This window comes from Pan troglodytes, chromosome 14 (genome assembly GCF_028858775.2).
Source record: "Pan troglodytes isolate AG18354 chromosome 14, NHGRI_mPanTro3-v2.0_pri, whole genome shotgun sequence".
In the NCBI taxonomy this organism is placed as follows: Eukaryota; Metazoa; Chordata; class Mammalia; order Primates; family Hominidae; genus Pan; species Pan troglodytes.
The window spans coordinates 20,638,349-20,660,016 of record NC_072412.2 but is presented as its reverse complement, the minus strand read 5'-3'; the positions used below and the strand labels follow the sequence as shown (position 1 = coordinate 20,660,016).

The 21,668-nt window shown below is 44.5% G+C and overlaps 1 protein-coding gene across 37 annotated transcripts in view; it reads left to right on the top strand.

Moving 5' to 3' along the window:
• The first annotated feature begins 20,369 nt into the window (after nucleotides 1-20,369).
• Nucleotides 20,370-21,668, top strand: part of ZDHHC20 (zinc finger DHHC-type palmitoyltransferase 20) — an 84,860-nt gene continuing 83,561 nt past the window's right edge. For 16 of the 37 annotated variants that reach the window (XR_010150372.1, XR_010150370.1, XR_010150366.1 and 13 more), the window contains exon 1: nucleotides 20,387-20,694. Coding sequence is in view for 11 of the 37 variants with exons in the window: in XM_063791927.1 (XP_063647997.1) it covers nucleotides 20,577-20,694 (118 nt within the window). In the remaining 26 variants the exon portion in view is untranslated. Of the gene's footprint in view, nucleotides 20,695-21,668 lie in introns of all 37 variants that reach the window. The other 21 variants (XR_010150365.1, XR_010150363.1, XR_010150373.1 and 18 more) reach the window with 9 other exon arrangements.

Genomic DNA, 21,668 nt, shown 5'->3' with positions numbered 1-21,668 from the left:
CGTGCCTTAAACAGTTCTCTAGATTCCAATGTCTCTGCCAACATCGTGCCAAAGAAGATCCAACATCAAGTGCACATGTTGAACAGCTGAACCTAACTCGAGCCAGTTAGGGAGAGAAGTTTCCATGCTCAGAGGAGGCACTCCTGACCCCAGTGGGCATCCCCTGTGATTTGTTTAACTTCACATTTTCTCACCTCTGCCTTGGAAGTGACAGGTGTTTAATTCTAAATTGTAACAGTTAATGGACTTTTAAAGACATTTTCCTGATATTTTTCTGAGGGAGTACAAGACAGACTTCAAAGTCAAGAGTTCCATGCAGATAAGCACACAGATCCGTAGACAGAGGCGGTAGAGGAAAAGTGAGTCACTAAGTTTTCTTTAATGGAAACTGCATATCTTCAAAAGCTGGAGTGCAAACTGACACTAATACCACATCGATGCCATAGAATGAATGAGACAAAATGATGAAATGCAGGGAGAAAACTCGTATTGAGAAAAATTAAAAGAATCCTGCAAATCACTTGTGGCGTTACAGTTGATTTAAAGTGAAAGCATTCAATACAAATGTTCCACAAGGTGGCAGCCTTGCTTTTCCAAAAATGTTTATCTGCCTTGCATACACCAAGCATGACTTTCCTTTCCTTTCCCTCCCTCCCTCCCTCCCTCCGTTCCTTCCTTCCTTTTTCTTTCTTTCTTTCTTTCCTTCTTTTTCTTTCTTTCTTTCCTTCTTTCTTTCTTACTCTCACTCTCTTTCTCTTCATTCCTTTCTTTGTCTTCCCTTCCTTTCTCTCTTTTTTTTTTTTTTTTTTGAGACAGAGTCTCACTCTGTCACCGAGGTTGGAGTGCAGTGGCACCATCTAGGTTTGCTGCAACCTCCGCCTCCCAGTTAAAGCGATTCTCCTGCCTCAGCCTCCTGAGTAGGTGGGATTACAGGCACCTGCCACCACGCCCGGCTAATTTTTGTATTTTTATTAGAGATGGGGTTTCGCCATGTTGGCCAGGCTGGTCTTGAACTCCTGACCTCAAGTGATCTTCCCACCTTGGCCTCCCAAAGTGCTAGGATTACAGGCGTGAGCCACCTCACCCGGCCTTTTTTTTTTTTTTTTTTTTTTTTGGCAGGGCCTTGCTCCACCGAGGCTGGAGTGAAGTTGAGGGTTCCTCAAACTCCTGGGCCCAAGCAATCCTTCCACCTCATCCTCCCAAGTAGCTGGGATTAGGGGCATGCACCACTACACCCAGCTAATTTTTAAAACTATTCTGTAGAGATGGGGTTCTTGCTATTTTGCCCAGGCTGGTCTCGAACTCCTGGCTTGAATCTATCCTCCCGCTTCAGCCTCCCAAAGTGCTAGGATTACAGGGTGAGACACTGCACCCGGCCCACACATGATCTTTTTTTTTTTTTTGAGACGGAGTCTCTCACTCTGTCACCCAGGCTGGAGTGCAATGGCGCGATCTCAGCTCACTGCAACCTCCGCCTCCCGGGTTCAAGAGATTCTCCTGCCTCAGCCTCCCGAGTAGCTGGGATTACAGGCACTCGCCACCACGCCCAGCTAGTTTTTTGTATTTTTAGTAGAGATGGGGTTTCACCATGTTGGCCAGGATGGTCTTGATCTCCTGACCTCGTGATCCGCCTGCCTTGGCCTCCCAAAGTGCTGGGATTACAGGTGTGAGCCACCATGCCCAGCCCACACATGATCTTTAACAGAAAAACTAACCATATAATAAAGAAGATACACAGAAAATTACAGAATATCTCAGAGATGACTTGCTTAATGAAGGAGAAACATTGTGGGAGGCTTTGAACTGACATGCCTCAGCTAAATATTGACCAACTCAGAGAAATGAGTGCTTTACCACATTTACCATTAGCACTTGCTGTTTGTGTTTGCTTACATTCGGCAAGGAAGGAAATTAATGTTTGGAATCTCTATGCAACATCTTGTTACTAGCCAGGTTATCTCTTCAGCATCATCAATGTCAAATCTTTATTGAAACCGGCTCTATTCAAAGCATTCTGCTAGGTGCTAGTCTTCTTTCTAGGAGAGTTCTCTTGCCAAGAGGATGAAATGGGAGAAAATAGTGTGCTTATAGTACTTACCACACCTAGACTTATATAATATTTAAACATTCAATAGTGGGTGAAAATATATTAATAACTCCTTTATGCTTTGCAGAATGTCATGCGAGCTCTTCCCCAAAATTTTATGATCCAAAAAGAATTAAAGGAATGTTCACAGTAGCATCATTTCAAATAAAAATTCAGAAACAACATAAATATCTAGCACCATGAAAATGGATAAATTGTGCTCTAATTGTACAGTGAAATTCTAGGCAGCTGTTACAATGGCGAATGAGTAAATTAAGTTACTAAAGTTGTAAGTAAATTAAGTTACTAAGCTATTGTCTCTCCGTTCCATCCCCTCGCTTGCACACATACTTGGCTTTGTCATGATGGGGCCGGTCCCAGACCCTGCAAAACCCGTTTCCCTTTGCTTGCTGGCGACGTGCTAGGCTCTGCCGATAGGGGGCAGTAGAGGGAGCCTGCAAGCCGGGAGGAGGGAAAGGGGGTCGTTCCTCTCTGTGTCTGGTCAGTGTTATTTGTGTCTGTACTCAGCCTTCATCCTGGCAGCGGTTAGTACCAGTCTCCGGGTTTTTTTTTTTTTTTTTTTTTTTTTTGGTTTTTTTAATGTTTTGTTTTGTTTTTGTTTTGCACTCCCGGAACCAACCACATTGTGTCCTCTCCCCGCTCCCGCCACCCGCCCAGGCACTGGCACCAGGCGCTTCTTGGGAACGGCAGGCCTTTCTTTCCAGTTTCTGGATTTTAATCCCCCAGCCTCTTCTCTTAGTACCCTGAACCAGGGAGTGGTAGCTGCTTCCGGCATTTACTTTCTTCTTTGCTTCTTCACTCTTCTAGCACCTGTTTAACCAGCTCCTTCTATTAATTTTTTTTCTGTTAAGCCCCACTTCCCCAGTCCTAAAAAATAATAATAATAACAATCTATTGAAATACTTAATGTGGACCCTGACTCATACAATGACCATGTGTCAGGAACTGCAGATTTATAACATAGGTAGATAAGGAGGTAGAGGCATAGCAGACATGCATATATACATATTAGAATATTTCCATATACATATGTGTTATATATAAAATGCAGATATATACACATGTAAGTACATATGTATTTCTTACATGAGCTATATTTAGACCTATGTGTACATATATATAAAATTTCCTGCTAGGCGTGGTGGCTCACGCCTGTAACCCCAGCACTTTGGGAGGCCGAGGCAGATGGATCACCTGAGGTCAGGAGTTCGAGACCAGCCTGACTGATATGTTGAAACCCCGTCTCCACTAAAAAAAAAAACACAAAAATTAGCTGGGCGGCATGGTGGCGGGCACCTGCAGTCCCAGCTACTTGGGAGGTGAGACAGGAGAATTGATTGCATCCAGGAGGCAGAGGTGAGCCAAGTTTGTGCCACTGCACTCCAGCCTGGGCGACGGAGCGAGACTCTGTAGCAAAACAAACAAACAAACAAAACAAAGAATTTCCCCTAATCCTTACAATAAATGCTATGAGAAAGATACTATTATTCCTATTTTACAGGAGGAGAAACTGAATCTCAGGGAGATTAGTTAATTTCTACAATGCATAGCTAATAAGTGGTAATGCTGGGATTTGAATCCAAATATCCCCAACTCCACAATCTATATCTTTCCCATATGCTTTAAAGTTGTTTAGACCTCAATTCAATCTATCCTTAACTGTGTTCTGCAATATAACTCAGTCCTTAGGCTAATCCACAACTGTCTTCTTACCTAATAGTGTAAGTAAATATAGCACTATTCTAATAAGTACTAGAGAATATAATCACCATAATACAAGACTGTTTCTGTGATTGAAGTTATGGGGAGGTTGAGAAAACTGTAGGAAAAGCATGGACATTTCTAACTCCAAGTTACTTGTCATTCATTCATTCAATTAATATAATATAGTGCCTATTATGTGCCTGAAGATGCACTGGACTCACAGTGATAAACAAAATAGAAATAGTCCTTCCTTTAAAGACTTTCCAATCTAAGGAAAGTGACAGTCTTTAATTAAATAATCCTGCATAGGAGAAATACCTAACTATATCACACAGAGACTTAGCATAGACTGGGTACTTGACTATAAAGGCTGTTCTAAATGCAGCCCCCCGCCCCACACAGGCACACTCAAGAGCTTGGCATCTGACCCTCTCAATGTCTAGGACGGCATGCCTAGTCTGATTTTGTTTACCAGGAACTCGTCAGTTCTCAGTCCAAAGTAATCTAAGAGAGATATCACAGTAATAGAGAAACAGAGATAGTGCAGCTACATAATGTTTTCTAAAAACCTGCTTTTCTGGTCATTTCACAACTTGCCTCCCATGTGACTTGTGACACTAATCAATGTTTTCAGTGGCAGCCTCTTAGCCCAGACTTTTCCTGTAGCCTAAATACAATCAACAACATATACCTGGACTGATCAGAGAATAATAGCCAGGAAGCTTTGTGAGGGACAAACTTCAAGAAATGCAGAAGCAGCTGGGCGCGGTGGCTCATGCCTGTAATTCCAGCACTTTGGGAGGCCAAGGCGGGTGGATCACGAGGTCAGAAGATCGAGACCATCCTGGCTAACACGGTGAAACCCCGTCTCTACTGAATATACAAAAAATTAGCCGGGTGTAGTGGCGGGCGTCTGTATTCCCAGCTACTCGGGAGGCTGAGGCAGGAGAATGGCGTGAACCCAGGGGGCGGAGCTTGCAGTGAGCCGTGATCAGCCACTGCACTCCAGCCTGGGCGACAGAGCGAGACTCCGTCTCAAAAAAAAAAAAAAAAAAAAAGAGAAATGCAGAAACAGAAAATCTAACCAAACCAGAAGCTCATATAGTAATCAGGGCTGAGAATCTATTTATCACCCCACCATGACAGCTAAATCTCTAAACTCCCTTTTAGGTGCATTTTGTAGTCAGGAAACAGATCATTAGACCACCCTGCAGCAAAGAAAAAGAAAAAGACCTTGTGGAGTCAAGGTCCACTGATGGGTACTAAAAATTAGCGGGGGAAACTTCACAGAGAAGCAGGATTTCTGCATAGCCTCAAAATGCCTCTTCCCTAAGGACTTATTAATTACGGCAGTGATTGCACAAATTCTTTGATATTCCTCTTTCAGGCAGTGGAATCTCTTTTGTTTTGGTTTTTGAGATGGAGTTTCATTCTGTTGCCTAGGCTGGAGTGCAGTGGTGCTATCTTGGCTCACTGCAACCTCTGCCTCCCGAGTTCAAGCAATTCTTGTGCCTCAGCCTCCCAAGTAGCTGGGATTACAGGAACATGCCACCACGCCTGCTAATTTTTGTATTTTTAGTAGAGATCAGGTTTCTCCATGTTGGCCAGGCTGGTCTTGAACTTCTGACCTCAAGTGATCTGCCTGCCTCGGCCTCCCAAAGTGCTGGGATTACAGGTGTGAGCTGCTGTGCCCAGCCAGGAAATTGAATCTAATTCCTCTCTTTTTGAGTGTGGCTGGACTTAATGACTGTTTTCTAATGAATAGTGTAGGGAAAAGGAAAAAATGATAACTTTACATGAAGACAACATCTTAACCAAGTGATCAAGGTTAATATCACTGTAAAAAGTCACATTGATTATCAAATACATCTTGACATGATGACATGGGAAAGGCATGTCACCTCTCTGGTTTTCTTCTCAAAAATCCATAACCCATTTGTTCAGACTTAATTTTTTAAAAAATCCATAATCCCAGGCTAGTCATGAGAAAACATTAGATAAACCCAAATTAAGGGACATTCTACAAAATACCTGACCAATATTTTCTTGTTCCTTTTTTCAGGAGTCTGTCTAGTCCACAAAGACTACAACTCCTACGCAAGTCCTAGTGCTGTGCTGGGCTTAGAGCCAGTGGGCCTGGGGGACACCCACCCTAGTGAGACACCAGTCAGGGCAGCTTAGGGAGTGCTTGCATCACTCCTTCCCCAACACCAGGCAACACAGCTTGCAGCTCCAAAAGAGACCCCTTCCTTCCACTTGAAGAGATGAGAGGGAAAAATAAAGAGAACTTTGTTTTTGTAACGTGGATGTAAGCTTAGCCTCAGTAGGATAGGGCACAGGGCAGAGTCGTGAGGCCCCAGCTCCCAGATGACATATCCAGACACACTATGGGCCGGAAAGAAACCCACTGCCTTGAAGGAAAGGACCCAGTCCTGGCAGGATTCATCACTTGCTGACCAAAGAGCCCGTGGGCCCTGAATAATCAGTAGCGGTAACCAGGTAATACACATCATAGGCCTTGGGTGAGACTTGAGACATGCTGGTTTCAGGTGCGACCTGCATATTCAAAGCTGTGGTGGCTACAAGAAGAGACTCCTTTTGCTTGAGAAAAGGAGAGGGAAGCTTACAGCTTAGATACCAGCTCGGTCACAGTGGGGGAGAGCACCACGCGGGATTTATGGGTCCCCAGTAGCAGGCCTTGGCTCTCAGATGGCATCTCTGGACACACCCTGGGTCAGAGGGGAGCCCACTGTCCTGAAGGGTGAGTCCCAGGCTTGGCAGCATTCATTATAAGCGGAGTAAACGGCCCTTGGGCCTTAACTGAACAGCAGTTGTTCACTGACAGTACTCCCTGTGGGCCTGTGGTGGTGGTAGACATGGGGAGAGACTCCTCTGCCTGGGGAAAGGGGAGGAAAGAGGGGGAAGAACTTTGTCTTGTGGTTTTAGCCACAGTAGAATAGAGTGCCAGGTAAATTTCTAAGGTTTTCGACTCCAGGCCCTGGCTTCTGGACAGCACCTCTGGACCCAACCAGAGTCTGGGGGACCTCACTACCCTGAAGAGAAAGACATGAGACTGACTGGCTGACTTTACTACCTGCTAATTGTAGAGCCCCAGGGCCTTGAGCAAACATAGAGCGTAGCCAGGTAGTGGTTATAGCAGGCCTTGGGCAAGACCCAGTGGTGTGCTGGCTTCAAGTCTGATCCAGCACAGTCCCAGTGATGGTAGCCACAGGGGTGCTTGTGTTACCACTCCCCCAGCTCCAGGGAGCTCAGCACAAAGAAAGAGACTCCATCTGTTTGGGAGAAAATAAGGGAAGAGAACAAGAGTCTCTGCCTGGTAATCCAGAGAATTCTTCTGGATCTTATCCAAGACCACCAAGGCGATACCTCTGCAAGTTTGTAAGAACCACAGTGTTACTGGGCTTGGCGTGCCTCCTAATGCAGATACAGCTGCAGTGACCAAAAACTTAGATCACAACACTTAAGTCCCTTCAAATTGAAAAGCCTTCCCAAAAAAGGCCAGGTACAAACAAGCCCAGACTGCGCAGACTACAATAAATACCTAACACTTCAATGCCCGGACACCAACAAACATCTGCAAGCATCAAGATCATCCAGGAAAACATGACCTCACCAAATGAACTAAATAGGGCACCAGCGGCTAATCCTGGAGAGACAGAGATATGTGATCTTTCAGACAGAATTCAAATTGGCTTATTTGAGGAAACTCAAAGAAATTCAAAATAACATAGAGAAGGAAGTCAGAATCCTAGCAAATACGTTTAACAAAAAAATTGAAATAATTAAAAAGAATTAAGCAGAAATTCTGGAGTTGAAAAATGCAATGGACATGTTAAAGGATGCATCAGAATCTCTTGATAGCAGAATTGATCAAGCAGAAGAATTAGTGAGCTTGAGGACAGGCTATTTGAAAATATAGTCAGAGGAGACAAAAGAAAAATACAATAAAAAAAGAATGAAGCACACCTATAAGATCTAGAAAATAGCCTCAAAGGGGAAAGTCTAAGGGTTTTTGGCCTTAAAGAGGAGGTAGAGGGAAAGATAGGAGTAGAAAGTTTATTCAGAAGGATAATAACAGAGAACTTCCCAAACCTAGAGAAGGATATCAATATTCAAGAACAAGAAGGCTATAGAACACCAAGCAGATTTGGCTCCAGGCATTTAATAATCAAACTCCTGAAAGTCAAGGACAGACAAAGAAAGGATCCTCAAAGCAGCAAGAGAAAAGAAACAACATAAAATGGAGCTCCAATACCACTGACAGCAGACTTTTCAGTGGAAACTTTTCAGGCCAGGAGAGAGTGGCACAACATATTTAATGTGCTGAAGGAGAAAAATTTTTACCTTAGGATGGCATATCTAGTGAAAATATCCTTCAAACATGAAGGAGAAATACAGACTTTCCCAGACAAATAAAAGCTGAAAGATTTCAGCTGGGCACAGTGGCTCACGCCTGTAATCCCAGCACTTTGGGAGGCTGAGGCGGGTGGATCGCCAGGTCAGAAGATTGAGACCATCCTGGCTAACGTGGTGAAACCCCATCTCCGTCTCTACCAAAAATACAAAAAATTAGCCAGCCGTGGTGGTTCTGTTTACCTTTTAATCTTTCTACTTAGGGTATGAGTAATTTATACACCAGAATTACAGTGTTATACTGTTCCATGTTTTTCTTTGTTACGTACTATTAACTGAATTTTATACCTTCAAATAATTTCTTATTGCTCATTAACATCCTTTTTTGGCCAGACATGGTGAAAACAAGTCAAAATCACCTTCACTAAAAGGAAGACAAGAAGGGAGAAAAGAAGAAGGAAAAGGCCAGAAAACAAATTAATCAAATGGCAGGAATAAATCCTTACTTATCAATAATAACATTCATTAAACATGAATGGACTAAATTCTCCAATCAAAAGACATAGAGTGGCTGAATGGATTAAAAAACAAGACCCAACAATCTGCTGCCTACAAGAAACACACTTCACCTACAAAGATGCACATAGACTGAAAATAAAGGGATGGAAAAGATATTCCATGCAAATGGAAACCAAAAAAGAGCAGGAGTAGCTATAATTATATCAGACAAAATAGATTCAAGACAAAAACTATAAAAAGAGATTTAAAAGGTCATTATATAATGGTAATGGGGTCACTTCAGCAAGAGGACATAACAATTGTACATATGTATGCACCCAACACTGGAGCAACCAGATATACAAAGCAAATATTATCACAGATAGATAGATCCCAATACGATAATAGCTGGAGACTTTAATGCTCCACTTTCAGCATTGGACAGATTGTCAAGACAGAAAATTAACAAAGAAGGCCAGGCATGGTGGCTCACACCTGCAATCCTAGCACTTTGGGAGGTCAAGGTAGGTGGATTGCTTGAGCTCAAGAGTTTGAGACCAGCTGGGCAACATGGCAAAACCCCATCTCTACAGAAAAATACGAAAATTAGCTGGGTGTGGTTGCATGTGCCTGTAGTCCCAGCTACTCAGGAGGCTGAGGTGGGAGGACTGCTTGAGCCCAGGAGGCAGAGGTTGCAGTGAGCTGAGATCACACCACTGCACTCCAGCCTGGGCAACAGAGCCAGACCCTGTCTCAAAAAAAAAAAAAAGAAAAAGAAAAAGAAAACAAAGAAACATCAGATTTAATCTGCATTATAGCACAAATGGACCTAATAGATGTTTACAGAACATTTCATCCAATAACTACACAATTCTTTTCTCAGCACATGGATCATTCTCAAGGATAGCCCATATGTTAGGACACAAAACAGGTCTTAAAATATTGAAAAAATGGAAATAATATCAAGTATCTTCATTGACCGCAATGGAATAAAACTAGAAACTCGCCAGACGCGGTGGCTCATGCCTGTAATCCCAGCACTTTGGGAGGCCAAGGCGGGCAGATCACCTGAGGTCAGGAGTTCAAGACCAGCCTGACCAACATGGAGAAACCCCATCTCTACTAAAAATACAAAATTAGCCAGGCCTGGTGGTGTATGCCTATAATCCCAGCTACTCGGGAGGCTGAGGCAGGAGACTAGCTTGAATCCAGGAGGCAGAGGTTGTAGTGAGCTGAGATCGTGCCATTGCACTTGCCTGGGCAACAAGAGCGAAACTCTGTTTCAAAAAAAAAAAATAGAAATCAATAACAGAATAATTTTGGAAACTACAAACATATGGAGATTAAACAATATGCTCCTGAATGACAAGTGGGTCAATGAAGAGATTAAGAAGAAAATTGAAAATTTTCTTGAAACAAACAATAATGGAAACACAACATACCAAAACCTATGGGACATAGCAAAAGCAGTACTAAGAAGGAAGTTTAGAGCTATAAGTGCCAATATCAAAAAAGAAGGAAAATTTTAAATAACCAACCTAATGATGCATCTTAAAGAATTAGAAAAGCAAGAGCAAATCAAACCCAAAGTTAGTAGAAGAACTAATAAAGATCAGAGCAGAAATAAGTGAAACTGAAACAAAGAAAACAACACAAAAGATCAATAAAATGAAAAGTTGGCTTTTTGAAAAGATCAACAAACTGACAAACCTCTAGCCAGACTAAGAAAAAAAAGAGACAAAACCCAAATAAATAAAATAGGGGTGAAAAAGGAAAATTACAGCTGATACTGCAGAAATTCAAAGGATCCTTATGGCTACTATGAACAACTATATGCCAATAAATTGGAAAACCTAGAAGAAATTGATACATTCCTAGACATATACAAACTACCAAGATTGAACCATAAAGAAATCCAAAACCTGCACAGACCAGTAACAAGTGAAAATTATTTCCTTTAGATTAAAGCCATAACAACTCTTCCTAGAAATAAAGAAGGAAATACTTCCAAACTCATTCTATGAGGCCAGTATTACCCTGATACTAAAACCAGACAAAGACACATCAAAAGAAGAAAACTACAGGCTAATCTCTGATGAATATTGATGCAAAAATGCTCAACAAAATACTAGCAAACCAAATTCAACAACACATTAAAAACATCAGGCCGGGTGCAGTGCCTTAAAGCTGGGTGCAGTGGCTCATGTCTGTAATCCCAGCACTTTGGGAGGCTGAGATCGGGGAATCACCTGAGGTCAGGAGTTCGAGACCAGCCTGGCCAATATGGTGAAACCCGTCTCTATTAAAAATACAAAAATTAGCCGGGCTTGGAGTTGGGCGCCTGTAATCCCAGCTCAGGAGGCTGAGGTAGGAACATCACTGGAACCTGAGAGGCTGAGGTTGCAGTGAGCTGAGATAGTGACATTGCACTCCAGCCTGGGCAACAAGCACAAAACTCCATCTCAAAAAGAAAAACATCATCCATCATGACCAAGTAGGATTTATCCCAGGTATGCAAGGATGGTTCAACATATGCAAATCAATCAATGTGATACATCATATCAACAGAATAAAGGATGAAAGCCATATAATCATTTCAACTGATGCTAAAAAATCAATTGACAAAATACAACATCCCTTCCTTATAAAAACCCTCAAACAACTAGGTATAGAAGGAACATACCTCTAGCCAGGTGTTGTGGCTCACACCTGTAATCCCTGCACTTTAGGAGGCTAAGGTGGGTGAATTGCTTTGAGTTCAGGAGTTAGAGATCAGTCTGGGCAATATGACAAAACCCCGTCTCTACAAAAAATACAAAAATTAGCTGGGCGTTTGTGACTCGTGCCTGTAGTCCCAGCTACTCAGGAGGCTGAGGCTGGAGAATTGCTTGCACCTGGGAAGTGGAGGTTGCAGTGAGCTGAGATCATGATCTTGCACTCCAATCTGGGTTACAGAGTGAGATCCTATCTCAAAAAAAAAAAAAAGGAACATACCTCAACATAATAAAAGCCATATATGACAGACCCACAGCTAGTGTCACACTGAATGGGAGAAAACTGAAAGCCTTTCCTCTAAGATCTGGAACATGACAAGGATGCCCACTCTCACCACTGTTATTCAACAAAATACTGAAATTCCAGCTACAGCAATCAATCAAAAGAAAGAAAAAAAAAGGCAATCAAATTGGAAAGGAAGAAGTCAAATTATCCCTGTTTGCAAATGATATTATTTTATATTTGGAAAAACCTAAACACTCCACCAAAAAACTATTCGAACTGATAAATTCAGTAAAGTTGCAGGATACAAAATCAACATACAAAAATCAGTAGCATTTCTACATGCCAACAGTGAACAATCTGAAAATCAAAAAAGTAATCCCATTTACACTGAGCCATGATTGTACCACTGCACTCCAGCCTGGGTTACAGAGTGAGACTCTGTCTCAAAAAAAAAGAAAAAGAAAAAAATAAAATTAGCCAGGCTTGATGGCGGGTGCTGGTAGTCCCAGCTACTCGGGAGGCTGAGGCGGGAGAATTGCTTGAACCTGGGAGGCAGAGTTTACAGTGAGCCGAGATCCTGCCACTGCACTCTGGCCTGGGCAACAGAGAGAGACTCTGTCTCAAAAAAAGAAAAAAGAAAAAGAAAAAATAAATAAAAGATTATAATTGAATTGTTTGTAACACAAAAGATGAATGCTTGAGGAGATGGATGCCTCATTTACCCTAATGTGATTATTACACATTGTATGCCTATATCAAAATATCATATATATTCCATAAATAGATACACATACTATGTACCCACAAAAATCAAAAGTTAAAAAAATCATGAGATCTATAAACTTGGAGAGGAGGGCTGCATTTCCTATAAAGGGTTGCAGCCTGCACGTGGTCATCCTGACAGGCTGGGAAACACATCCTCTCTCAGAGACAAAAAGTAGGCACTTCAGAGAAAAAAAGGAGAGGCTGTGATTTGTGCCCAATGAGATTAGCTATATGTACATATTCAGTAGGTTACAGGATAATCTTACAAATATTTGTGAGGGAGGCCTAATGCATGCAGACTAGATAAACATATATGTTACATGTGACCCATGTTCACCTTGAAGTGGAACCTTAATATTTCGGATGAGATCAGGCACATTCAGGTCGTATGGCCGTAGACAAGCCTTAATATTTCAGTGCATTACAGTCAAGCCCTATACGTCAAAAAGTGAGTCAGGGATGCAAAGGCACTCAGTGCACAGCCTCTGTGAACCAGCCAGAGCCAGTCCGTAGTCAGTGGTCTCTTACCAGGAGAAAGTTACTGAAATCAGTCTCTTGTCCAATCAAAGCTGTAGCTACGGCTGGTGGAAAGAGGGTGTGGGGGGCAGGTAGGCAGTGTGTGGAGGTCAGAGGAGTTTTAATTGTTTCAATATTGCTTATCTCCAGGCCAGTGCTTGTTTAGCTGCTAGAGAAAAAAATAAACAAACAAAATCCCTTGTGGCAGTTAGAGCATAATTTATTCTTTAAATGTAGGGGTTCACCACTTAACCCTTGCCTGGCATGGTCTTGTTTATAATTTGGTATCTTATTGCCACAAAGACTCCATTCTGTCAGTCTTATGATCTCTATTTTACCATTAATGCTGGTCAGTTGTGTTTAATCCACAAAAGGGAGGGGCTGTAATGAGGCATGTGACGCTACCATCCCATCCTGGTGAGGTACCCCGTTTTTAAGGGTTCTATGGGGTCCTCTTGCCCAAGGGAGGAATCTGATCAGTCAGGTTGCAGGGAGGTTATTTTTATTTCTTATCCCTTAGTAGGAAGCCAGGTCTGTGGGAGGGGTGGGGAATCTGGGGTGAGGAGGAAGGGGCCAAAATTTTGCAGGCAGAGCTCCCAGATGGAACAGCATGACCTGTGCAAATGTGTGCTGAGGTTCACAGAGAAACGCAGGCTTGGGGCAGGCCGTCTAGAAGGAAGGGCTATGGAGATGAGGTGGGGCAGGAAGGCAGCTGAGCTGCAGGGCCTACGAAGCCTTCGTTAATGCCTCATCATTCGGACCATTCAAGTGTATGAAGCAGATTTAATCTTCTAAAGGCTCACTCTGTGGACTGGAGGCAAAAGGAAAACAAAGAAAGAACCAAAGCTGCACAAGAGCAAACATTTTCTCTCTGTGTTCCCGAGTGCTTAGCACAAAGAAGGTTATCAGAACAGGTTTGTTTCTGGGCGAGCACAGGAATGAAAGAGTGTTTACAGAAGGCTGGAGGAGGGCAGTGGTGTGTGGGGGCAGCAGAGGGGAGGCTGTGAGCTAATCCAGGTGAGAGTTGAGGGCAGGATGTACACAGAGGAAGGTTAAAGGAGTCAGCAAACTGGGTTTCCAGCCACAGGTAATGCCTCTGCTTCCTGAACCGGCTCCACATCCCTTCTTTTCTTCCTCATCCCGCCCTAAACCTGCTCCCTTTCCTTCTCTCCCTTCCCAGAGCATCACTAAAGAGTGCGGACTTGCAATTTTCCCTAACTCACTTGTTCCTAAAGCAAGACATGGCCCTTCTGAAGTTCTCAATTTTGATAGTTGGTAGTGTAGGGGAGAAAAGATTTCTCACCCAGTGCACATTTCATAGCTGAGGCACCTGTCATAAAAGACAGATTAGCAAGAGAAAAGCATACACATTTATTTAAGGTTTATGTGACACAGGAGCTTTCAGAAATCAAAACCCAAAAAACAGGACAAACTGTGTTTTTTATGGACAGTCATGTAGAATTATGATTGGAGGACAAATAGCAATGAAATAGGGGTGAATTAGCAAGGCCAGTTTGGTTCAGGTTGTTGGCATCTCTGTGTCTTGAAGGATATACTTCCAAATATAGGGAGGGCACCTCCCTAATGAGGGTCTTATGGCCTACTTCAGAGAATCCTTTTATGGCCTGCTTTAGGAGGGAAGGATGGGTCAGAGACACCTTCTTGTTTTGGTTGTTCCCTTAAATGCCAAGGTGCCATATATTGGGGTAACATGTCCTGAACCCCATCAGTAGAAAGACAAAAACATGGTTTTATGGGTTTGTCTTTTTTTTTTTTTTTTGAGACAGAGTCTCACTCTGTCACCCAAACTGGAGTGCAGTTGCGCGATCTTGGCTTACTGCAATCTCCACCCCATGGGTTCAAGCAACTCTCCTGCCTCAGCCTCCTGAGTAGCTGGGATTACAGGCGCCCAGCTAATTTTTTGTATTTTTAGTAGAGACGGGGTTTTGCCATGTTGGCCAGGCTGCTTTTGAACTCCTGACCTCAGGTGATCCACCTGCCTCGGCCTCCCATAGTGCTGGGATTACAGGTGTGTGCCACCGTGCCCAGCCTATGTTTTTTCATATATTCCAGCCCACCCCTCCGCCACTTGGATGAGTTGACATATTCAAAGGGCTGCACTGTAAGATTCAGCTCACTGCTGCAGGAAGCAAGACCCAGGACCTTGTGTGCCAAGTCCCTCTTCCACAATGTCCAGATTGGAATTTTATTCTGTCTATTAAGTTTTAAATTTGACAGCAATATTTTCTATTTCAAAGACTTGTAATTATTATTTTTCAAATCTACCTGTTGTTTTTTGTTTGTTTGCTTTTTGTTTTTTTCTTAGACGGAGTCCCGCTCTGTCGCCCAGGCTGGTGTGCAGCGGTGCACTCTCAGCTCACTGCAACCTCCGCCTCCCAGGTTCAAGCAATTCTACTGCCTCAGCCTCCCGAGTAGCTGGGATGACAGGTGCCCGCCACCATGCCCGGCTAATTTTTGTATTTTTAGTGGAGACGGGATTTCACCATCTTGGCCAGGCTGGTCTTGAACTCCTGACCTCGTGATCCACCCACCTCGGCCTCCCAAAGTGCTGGGATTATAGACATGAGCCACTGCGCCCGGCCAAATCTACCTGTTCTTTTCCCATTTTTGTCTATTATTTTGTTTCCAAATTTTGTGCAATTTTCAAATGGAAGATATTCCTTCATTTACTTCTTTGTACATGCATGCTGAATACTGTTTTTAAAATTTTTTTTCATCAGACTGCTTCATATAATTAATTTTATTTTGAGTGAACTCTAGTTCTGATTGTTGATTTTTATTTGCATCCTTTTTCAGTATTAGATCTCTTCATGTGTTTTGAAATTGTGGTTTAATTTTGAACTAGTGAATTGTTTGTATTTTCTTCTTCACTCTTTCCACATTTATATGTACATGGTTTCCATAAACCCTGTCTAATCGTTTCATAGCTGCCTCTACTTGCCCTCATTCTTCCCCAGCTCTCAGTCCAGAACTAGAACTTAAAATGGTATTTTCAGGTTCCTGGATGGTGGTTATAATGGGGAAATCACAGATCTAGTCCCCAGGCTAGTTGGCAGCTTGGTTTACTTCCAGGTTGGGGAGCTGCATGGTGTCCTCCAGTCTCCATGAAAAGCCATTATCCTAGAGATCAATCAGCACAATTCTCTTTTGTTAGAGAATGGAAAGGGATAGAGGTTGGGGATGAGGGTTTGAGGCTGACTTTGTCTTTTGTTTTCTATCTACCATTGCTATGTTTTGGAGTACAGTGGGTACATCAAAGCTGGCCTGAAGTCCTAAGTAGCTTCCTTGTTTTTTTTTGGAGAGAGTCTTGCTCTGTTACCCAGGTTGGAGTGCAATGGCGTGATCCCAGCTCACTGCAACTTCCACCTCCCAGGCTCAAGCAATTCTCCTGCCTCAGCCTATGGAGCAGCTGGGATTATAGGCGCCCCACCACCATGCCCAGCTAATTTTTTTTTTTTTTTTTTGTATTTTTAGTAGAGATGGGGTTTTACTATGTTAGACAGGCTGGTCTCAAATTCCTGACCTGGTGATCTGCCCACTGTGGCCTCCCAAAGTGCTGGGACCACAGGAGTGAGCCATCGCGCCCAGCCCTAAGTAGCTTTCTTATCACCTTCTCCACTGCCACAAATCAAGGTCAGGCTAGCATCATCTCTTGCCTCTACGACTGCAACAGCCTCCCAACTGGTTTCCTTGCCTCTAGACTTTCCTCCCTCCAATCTGTTCTTCCTACCACAGCCAGAGTGATTGTTATAAAATGTAATTCTGCTCACGTCACTACACTGCCTAAAGTCTTTAAATGATTCCCTGTTGTCAAAACCAGTAGCAAAGATGGAGTGAAATCACAAGCCCAACATGGAAATGGAAGGAAGGGGTTTAAGACACTGGCTTCTATTGCTCACAAGCAAAGAACATTAATTCATGTCTGTAACCATTTATGACAGAAAGAGTCCAAAATAATAAAAATATTGCCTCCTCAAAAATGTGTCTGTCCTTATTGTACAAGGACATAGATCAGAAATATTCTCTAGATCCCACATAAATCACCTTAGAATATGTGGCAGTCATTTAGAAATCAGAAACTGGCCAGGCACGGTGGCTCACAAAAAATACAAAAAATTAGCTGGGCGTGGTTGTGTGTGCCTGTAATCCCAGCTACTGGGGAGGCTGAGGCAGGAGAATCACTTGAACCAGGGAGTCGGAGGTTGCAGGGAGCTGAGATCGCGCCACTGCACTCCAGCCTGGCAACACAGTGAGACTCTGTCTCAAAAAACAAAAGAAAGAAAAAGAAAAAAAAGAAATCACAAGCTAATGTGATCTGGTTGGCAATGCCAGAAGTTAGGAGGAGTAACTGGATAACAATAGAAAACTTTAAATATTCGTTCAACAATTTCTTACTAAATATTTCCTACTGCAAGTCACTGTGGATGTGCAAGAAATACTTTCTACCTTCTAGAACCTTACAAGGTAGTAGGCAAGATCACACATTTCAATGAGTATCAAAACTACTGGCTGAGCGAGGTGGCTTAGGCCTGTAATCTCAGCACTTTGGAAGGCCGAGGCAGGCAAATCACTTGACTCCAAAAGTTTGAGACCAGCCTGGCCAACATGGGGAAACCCCATCTCTACTAAAAATACAAAATACAGGCCTCACGTGGTGGTGCATGCCTGTAATCCCAGCTACTCGGGAGGCTGAGGCATGAGAATCACTTGAAGCTGGGAGGTGGAGGTTGCAGTGAGCCAAGATCACGTGACTGCACTCCAACCTGGGTGACAGAGCAAGACTCTACCGAAAAAAAAAAAAAAAAAAAGAATGTGGTCTTATTTGGAAGTGGGCCTGTTGTAGATGTAATTAGTTAAGATGAGGCCATACTAGAGTAGGGTAGGCCCTTAACCCAATATAAGGGGAGAGACAGGAAAGGAGAATGCCACCTGAGGGTAGCGGTAGATATTGGGGTGATGCCACTGCAGGTCAAGGGATGCCATGGACTAATGGCCACCACCAAAGGCTAGGAAGAAGCAAAGAAGAATTCTCCCCTACAAGTTTCAGAGGGCATATGGCTGTGTTAGGCCATTCTTGCACTGATATAAAGGAATACCTGAGACTGGGTAATTTATAAAGAAAAGCAGATTAATTGGCCCACAGCTCTCCAGGCTGTACAGAAAATATGGGGTCAGCATATGCTTCTGGTGAGGCCTCAAGAAGCTTCCAATCATCAGTTGGAGACAACATTGGAGACAACAGCAACAGGAAGGTCCCTCTCACCTTCCTCTCGCTCTTCTCCCCTAAAGCAGGCCATAGCACTAGCAAAAGCGTCTCAGGCCTTCCCCTGAAGGCAGACCTAAGACTGTTATTCAAGAGGTGCCCTCCCTCTACCCAGATAAAGGAACATCCTTATCTCTGAAGACACAGGACCACAGAGATAGACTTCTGTCTTCTCGGCAGAAGGCAAAGGGGAGCCAGCGTGTCACATGGCAAGAGAGGGGGCAAGAGAGAGAGTGGGGGAAGGATCAGGCTCTTTTAAATAACCAGATCTCATGTGAACTACTAGAGAAAGAACCCCTCATCCAAGGGGATGGCACTAAACCATTCATGAGGGATCCACCCTCATGATCCAATACCTCCCACCAGGTCCCACCTCCAACATTGGGATCACATTTCAACATGGGATCTGGAGGGGACAAACATCCAAACCATATCCAATATCCTTGCCAACACTTTGATTTGGGACACCTACCCTCCTAAACTGTGAGACAACCAATTTCTATTATTCCCCAGTTTTGTGGTACTTTGTTATAGTCACCCTAGGAAACGAATTTGACAGTTTTATAGTTAGGTTATAAACAAAATGTCATGAAAGATCATTTCTAGCAGCCCTGGAGCTTGTAAAGGACATGGCTTTGTGCTGAGCTCTAGCAGCATGGTTTTGGTACGTAGAGATGACATAGAGGAGAAACGGCTTTATGTTCTTCCATGTCCATCCGAATTCTATGTTGAGGTCTAACCCTCCTAAGCAGCCTCTCTGGAAAACTAGTTGAACTTGAACCTGAACCTACTGTCAACTAGGCCACTAACTAATATGACTTTTAAGGCACAAAATCGGGGAGAACAGAATCTTTTATACATGCTTTATTACTCAAGCAGCAGTGTGCAGTGATTAAATAATTACTCGCTTTTACTACATTTCTCTGACACTGCAAAGGGTGACGTCTTCTTCATGGAGACTTTAGTGAGCAGTAGCTAATTTAAAGCTCAGTGTAGGCCGGTCGTGGTGGCTCACACCTGTAATCTCAGCACTTCTTTGGGAGGTGGAGGCGGAGAGGGGTTGGGATTCCTTGAGCCTTGGAGTTCAGGGCCAGCATGGCAACAGGGCGAAACCTAGTTTTTACACAAAATACAAACATCAGCTGAGCATGGTGGTGGGCCTGTAGTCCCTGCTACTCTGCAGGCTGAAGCAGGAGGAGTGCTTTAGCCGGGAGGTCGAGGCTTGAATGAGCCCAGGTCGTGCCACTGCACTCCAGCTTGGGCGACAGAGCGAGAAGACCCTGTTTCAAAAAACAAACACAAAAATTCATTCTAACCAAAACTGAACGCTAGTAGCAGGAACTGGTATGAAGATTGCGGTCTGGAATCCCTTCTAATGCGTCTGACCTTGCAATGTGAAGTCTTCACAGTGATGCTTCTGGGTTCTATATGATTATCGTCATTGCTTAGCAAACTCTAGTTGTAAATAAATTCTTTAAATTTCCGTAGTCGTTTGCGGGGCAAGGAGAGGGTCATTTACATGCCCTTTCCTTCTCGCTACTCAATCTTAAATTTGGGTTACGAATCAAACTGATGGACCCTACATGGCTTCTACCCGAAATTACAGCTATCTACCGTTCCATCTTCAAGAAAGGGAGGGGTTCCGCCAAGATGGACGAACGTAAAAATCACAGGAGGAGCCTTCTAACAATGTGCATTCTTCGCACACTGAGTGGGGAATGGCCTTGTCATGTTTGAAATAGTGCCCCAACTACTCAATGTCCCAGGAACCCCAGTGGAGCGAGTTCTGTACACAGAGAGGGCCAAGATCCACAAATCAGCTAAGAAATCATTTCCATAGTCTCCCTCCCCCAATGAGTCTCGATCCACAAAAGCTATCCCCTGTCCCTCTCATCCATCAAAGGCGTGTTTTTCGCCTCTCCTTCCCCGGCCTCCCGCGTCCGCCCAGCCTGTCCGCATCCAGCCCCGCCACGCCCCATGGGCGGTCCCGAGCTTCGCCCCCGCCCCCTCACCGCCTCCCCGGCCGCGGAAACCCCGCCCCAACGACGCGGAGACCGGGGGCGGCCCGCGGCCCGCGGCGGGCGGGCGGGCTGGCGGGGACGGAAGCGGGGGGAGGGGGGCGACGGGATGTGGGGTGGGGGCGGGGCCTGGCCGGGCGCCGGGACGGGAGGAGTCCCGGCGGCGCCTCGGACTTTTGCTCCCACAAGTCCTGCCTCCGAGGCGGAGGAGCTGGACCAGCAGCCGCCTGGAGCGTCCGAGTCGCCGTCGCCGGGGCTCCCGCGCTCCCCAGAACGGTGGGACGCGGGGCTCGGCAGCCGCCAGCGGAACATGGCGCCCTGGACGCTGTGGCGCTGCTGCCAGCGCGTCGTGGGCTGGGTGCCGGTGCTCTTCATCACCTTCGTGGTCGTCTGGTCCTACTACGCGTACGTGGTGGAGCTTTGCGTGTGTGAGTACCGTCCCCGGGGACTGCGGCGGGGCGCGGGCCGCGGCTAGGGCGCGAGATAGGCCTCTGCGCCCCACACCCGCCGCCTTTCTGGAGCCAGCGCCGGACGCCGGGCGTCCGGCCCCGAACGCGCTCGGAAGCGCCGAGGTTGCTGCACCCGCCGCTTTGTTCAATCCTGCGGCGCGGCCTTCGGGCGACCTGGGGCTCCTGAAGCCTTGCGGCGGCTTCCCGGGTGCAGGTCTGGCCCAGGGAGGCCCCAAGAGCTTCCTGGTTCCCGCCGACACCCGGGGTCTGCATCCTTCTGGGAAGGAACGTGCAGAACGGGAGTAGTCGAGCTTCTTAGAAGGTTTAGGTTGTGTTTGTGGCTTTTTTGGCTTTTGTTCATTTTTTTAAAAAAAACCAAATCTGTTCCTTCTGGATTGTTTTTGTTCAAACTGCGCGAGAAGAAACGCCTGTTACCTGTAGAGCCGGCTGTGGCGGGTTGGGGGAAGGGAGGTGTGTCTTTTCGTGGCCTCGGGCTGGAGGCGGGTCAGACCTGGAGGACGAGTAAGCTCCCACTTTTGATTTTTGGTGGTACTCGACTCATTGTAAAATTCATTTATTTCTACTCTGAATCCAGCCGGCTTTTACAAAAGGTTAAGACAGAAAGAATGGGTGGGAGGAGACATAACCTGATTATCTTTTTCTTGGCTGATTATTAAGGAGGCTTATATTTCTTATACTCATATTTTGGCGTGTTACTTTCGTTACTTCCATTTCCCTGATTAGTTCTTAGCACAAAATTCTCATCTGATTCCCTGGAAAAAAGGAGTAGCATTGCAGTATACTTCAAGGATTTAACCTACTGGCTTGAATTGGTTGCCTTTAAGATTGAAGGAAATTGGTTGTCATTAATCAAAAACACTGTTTAGGGGTGACTGCTATATTTGTGATATTGGGCAATTTCTCCAAGATTGTTTTGTCTTAAGTAAATTGTT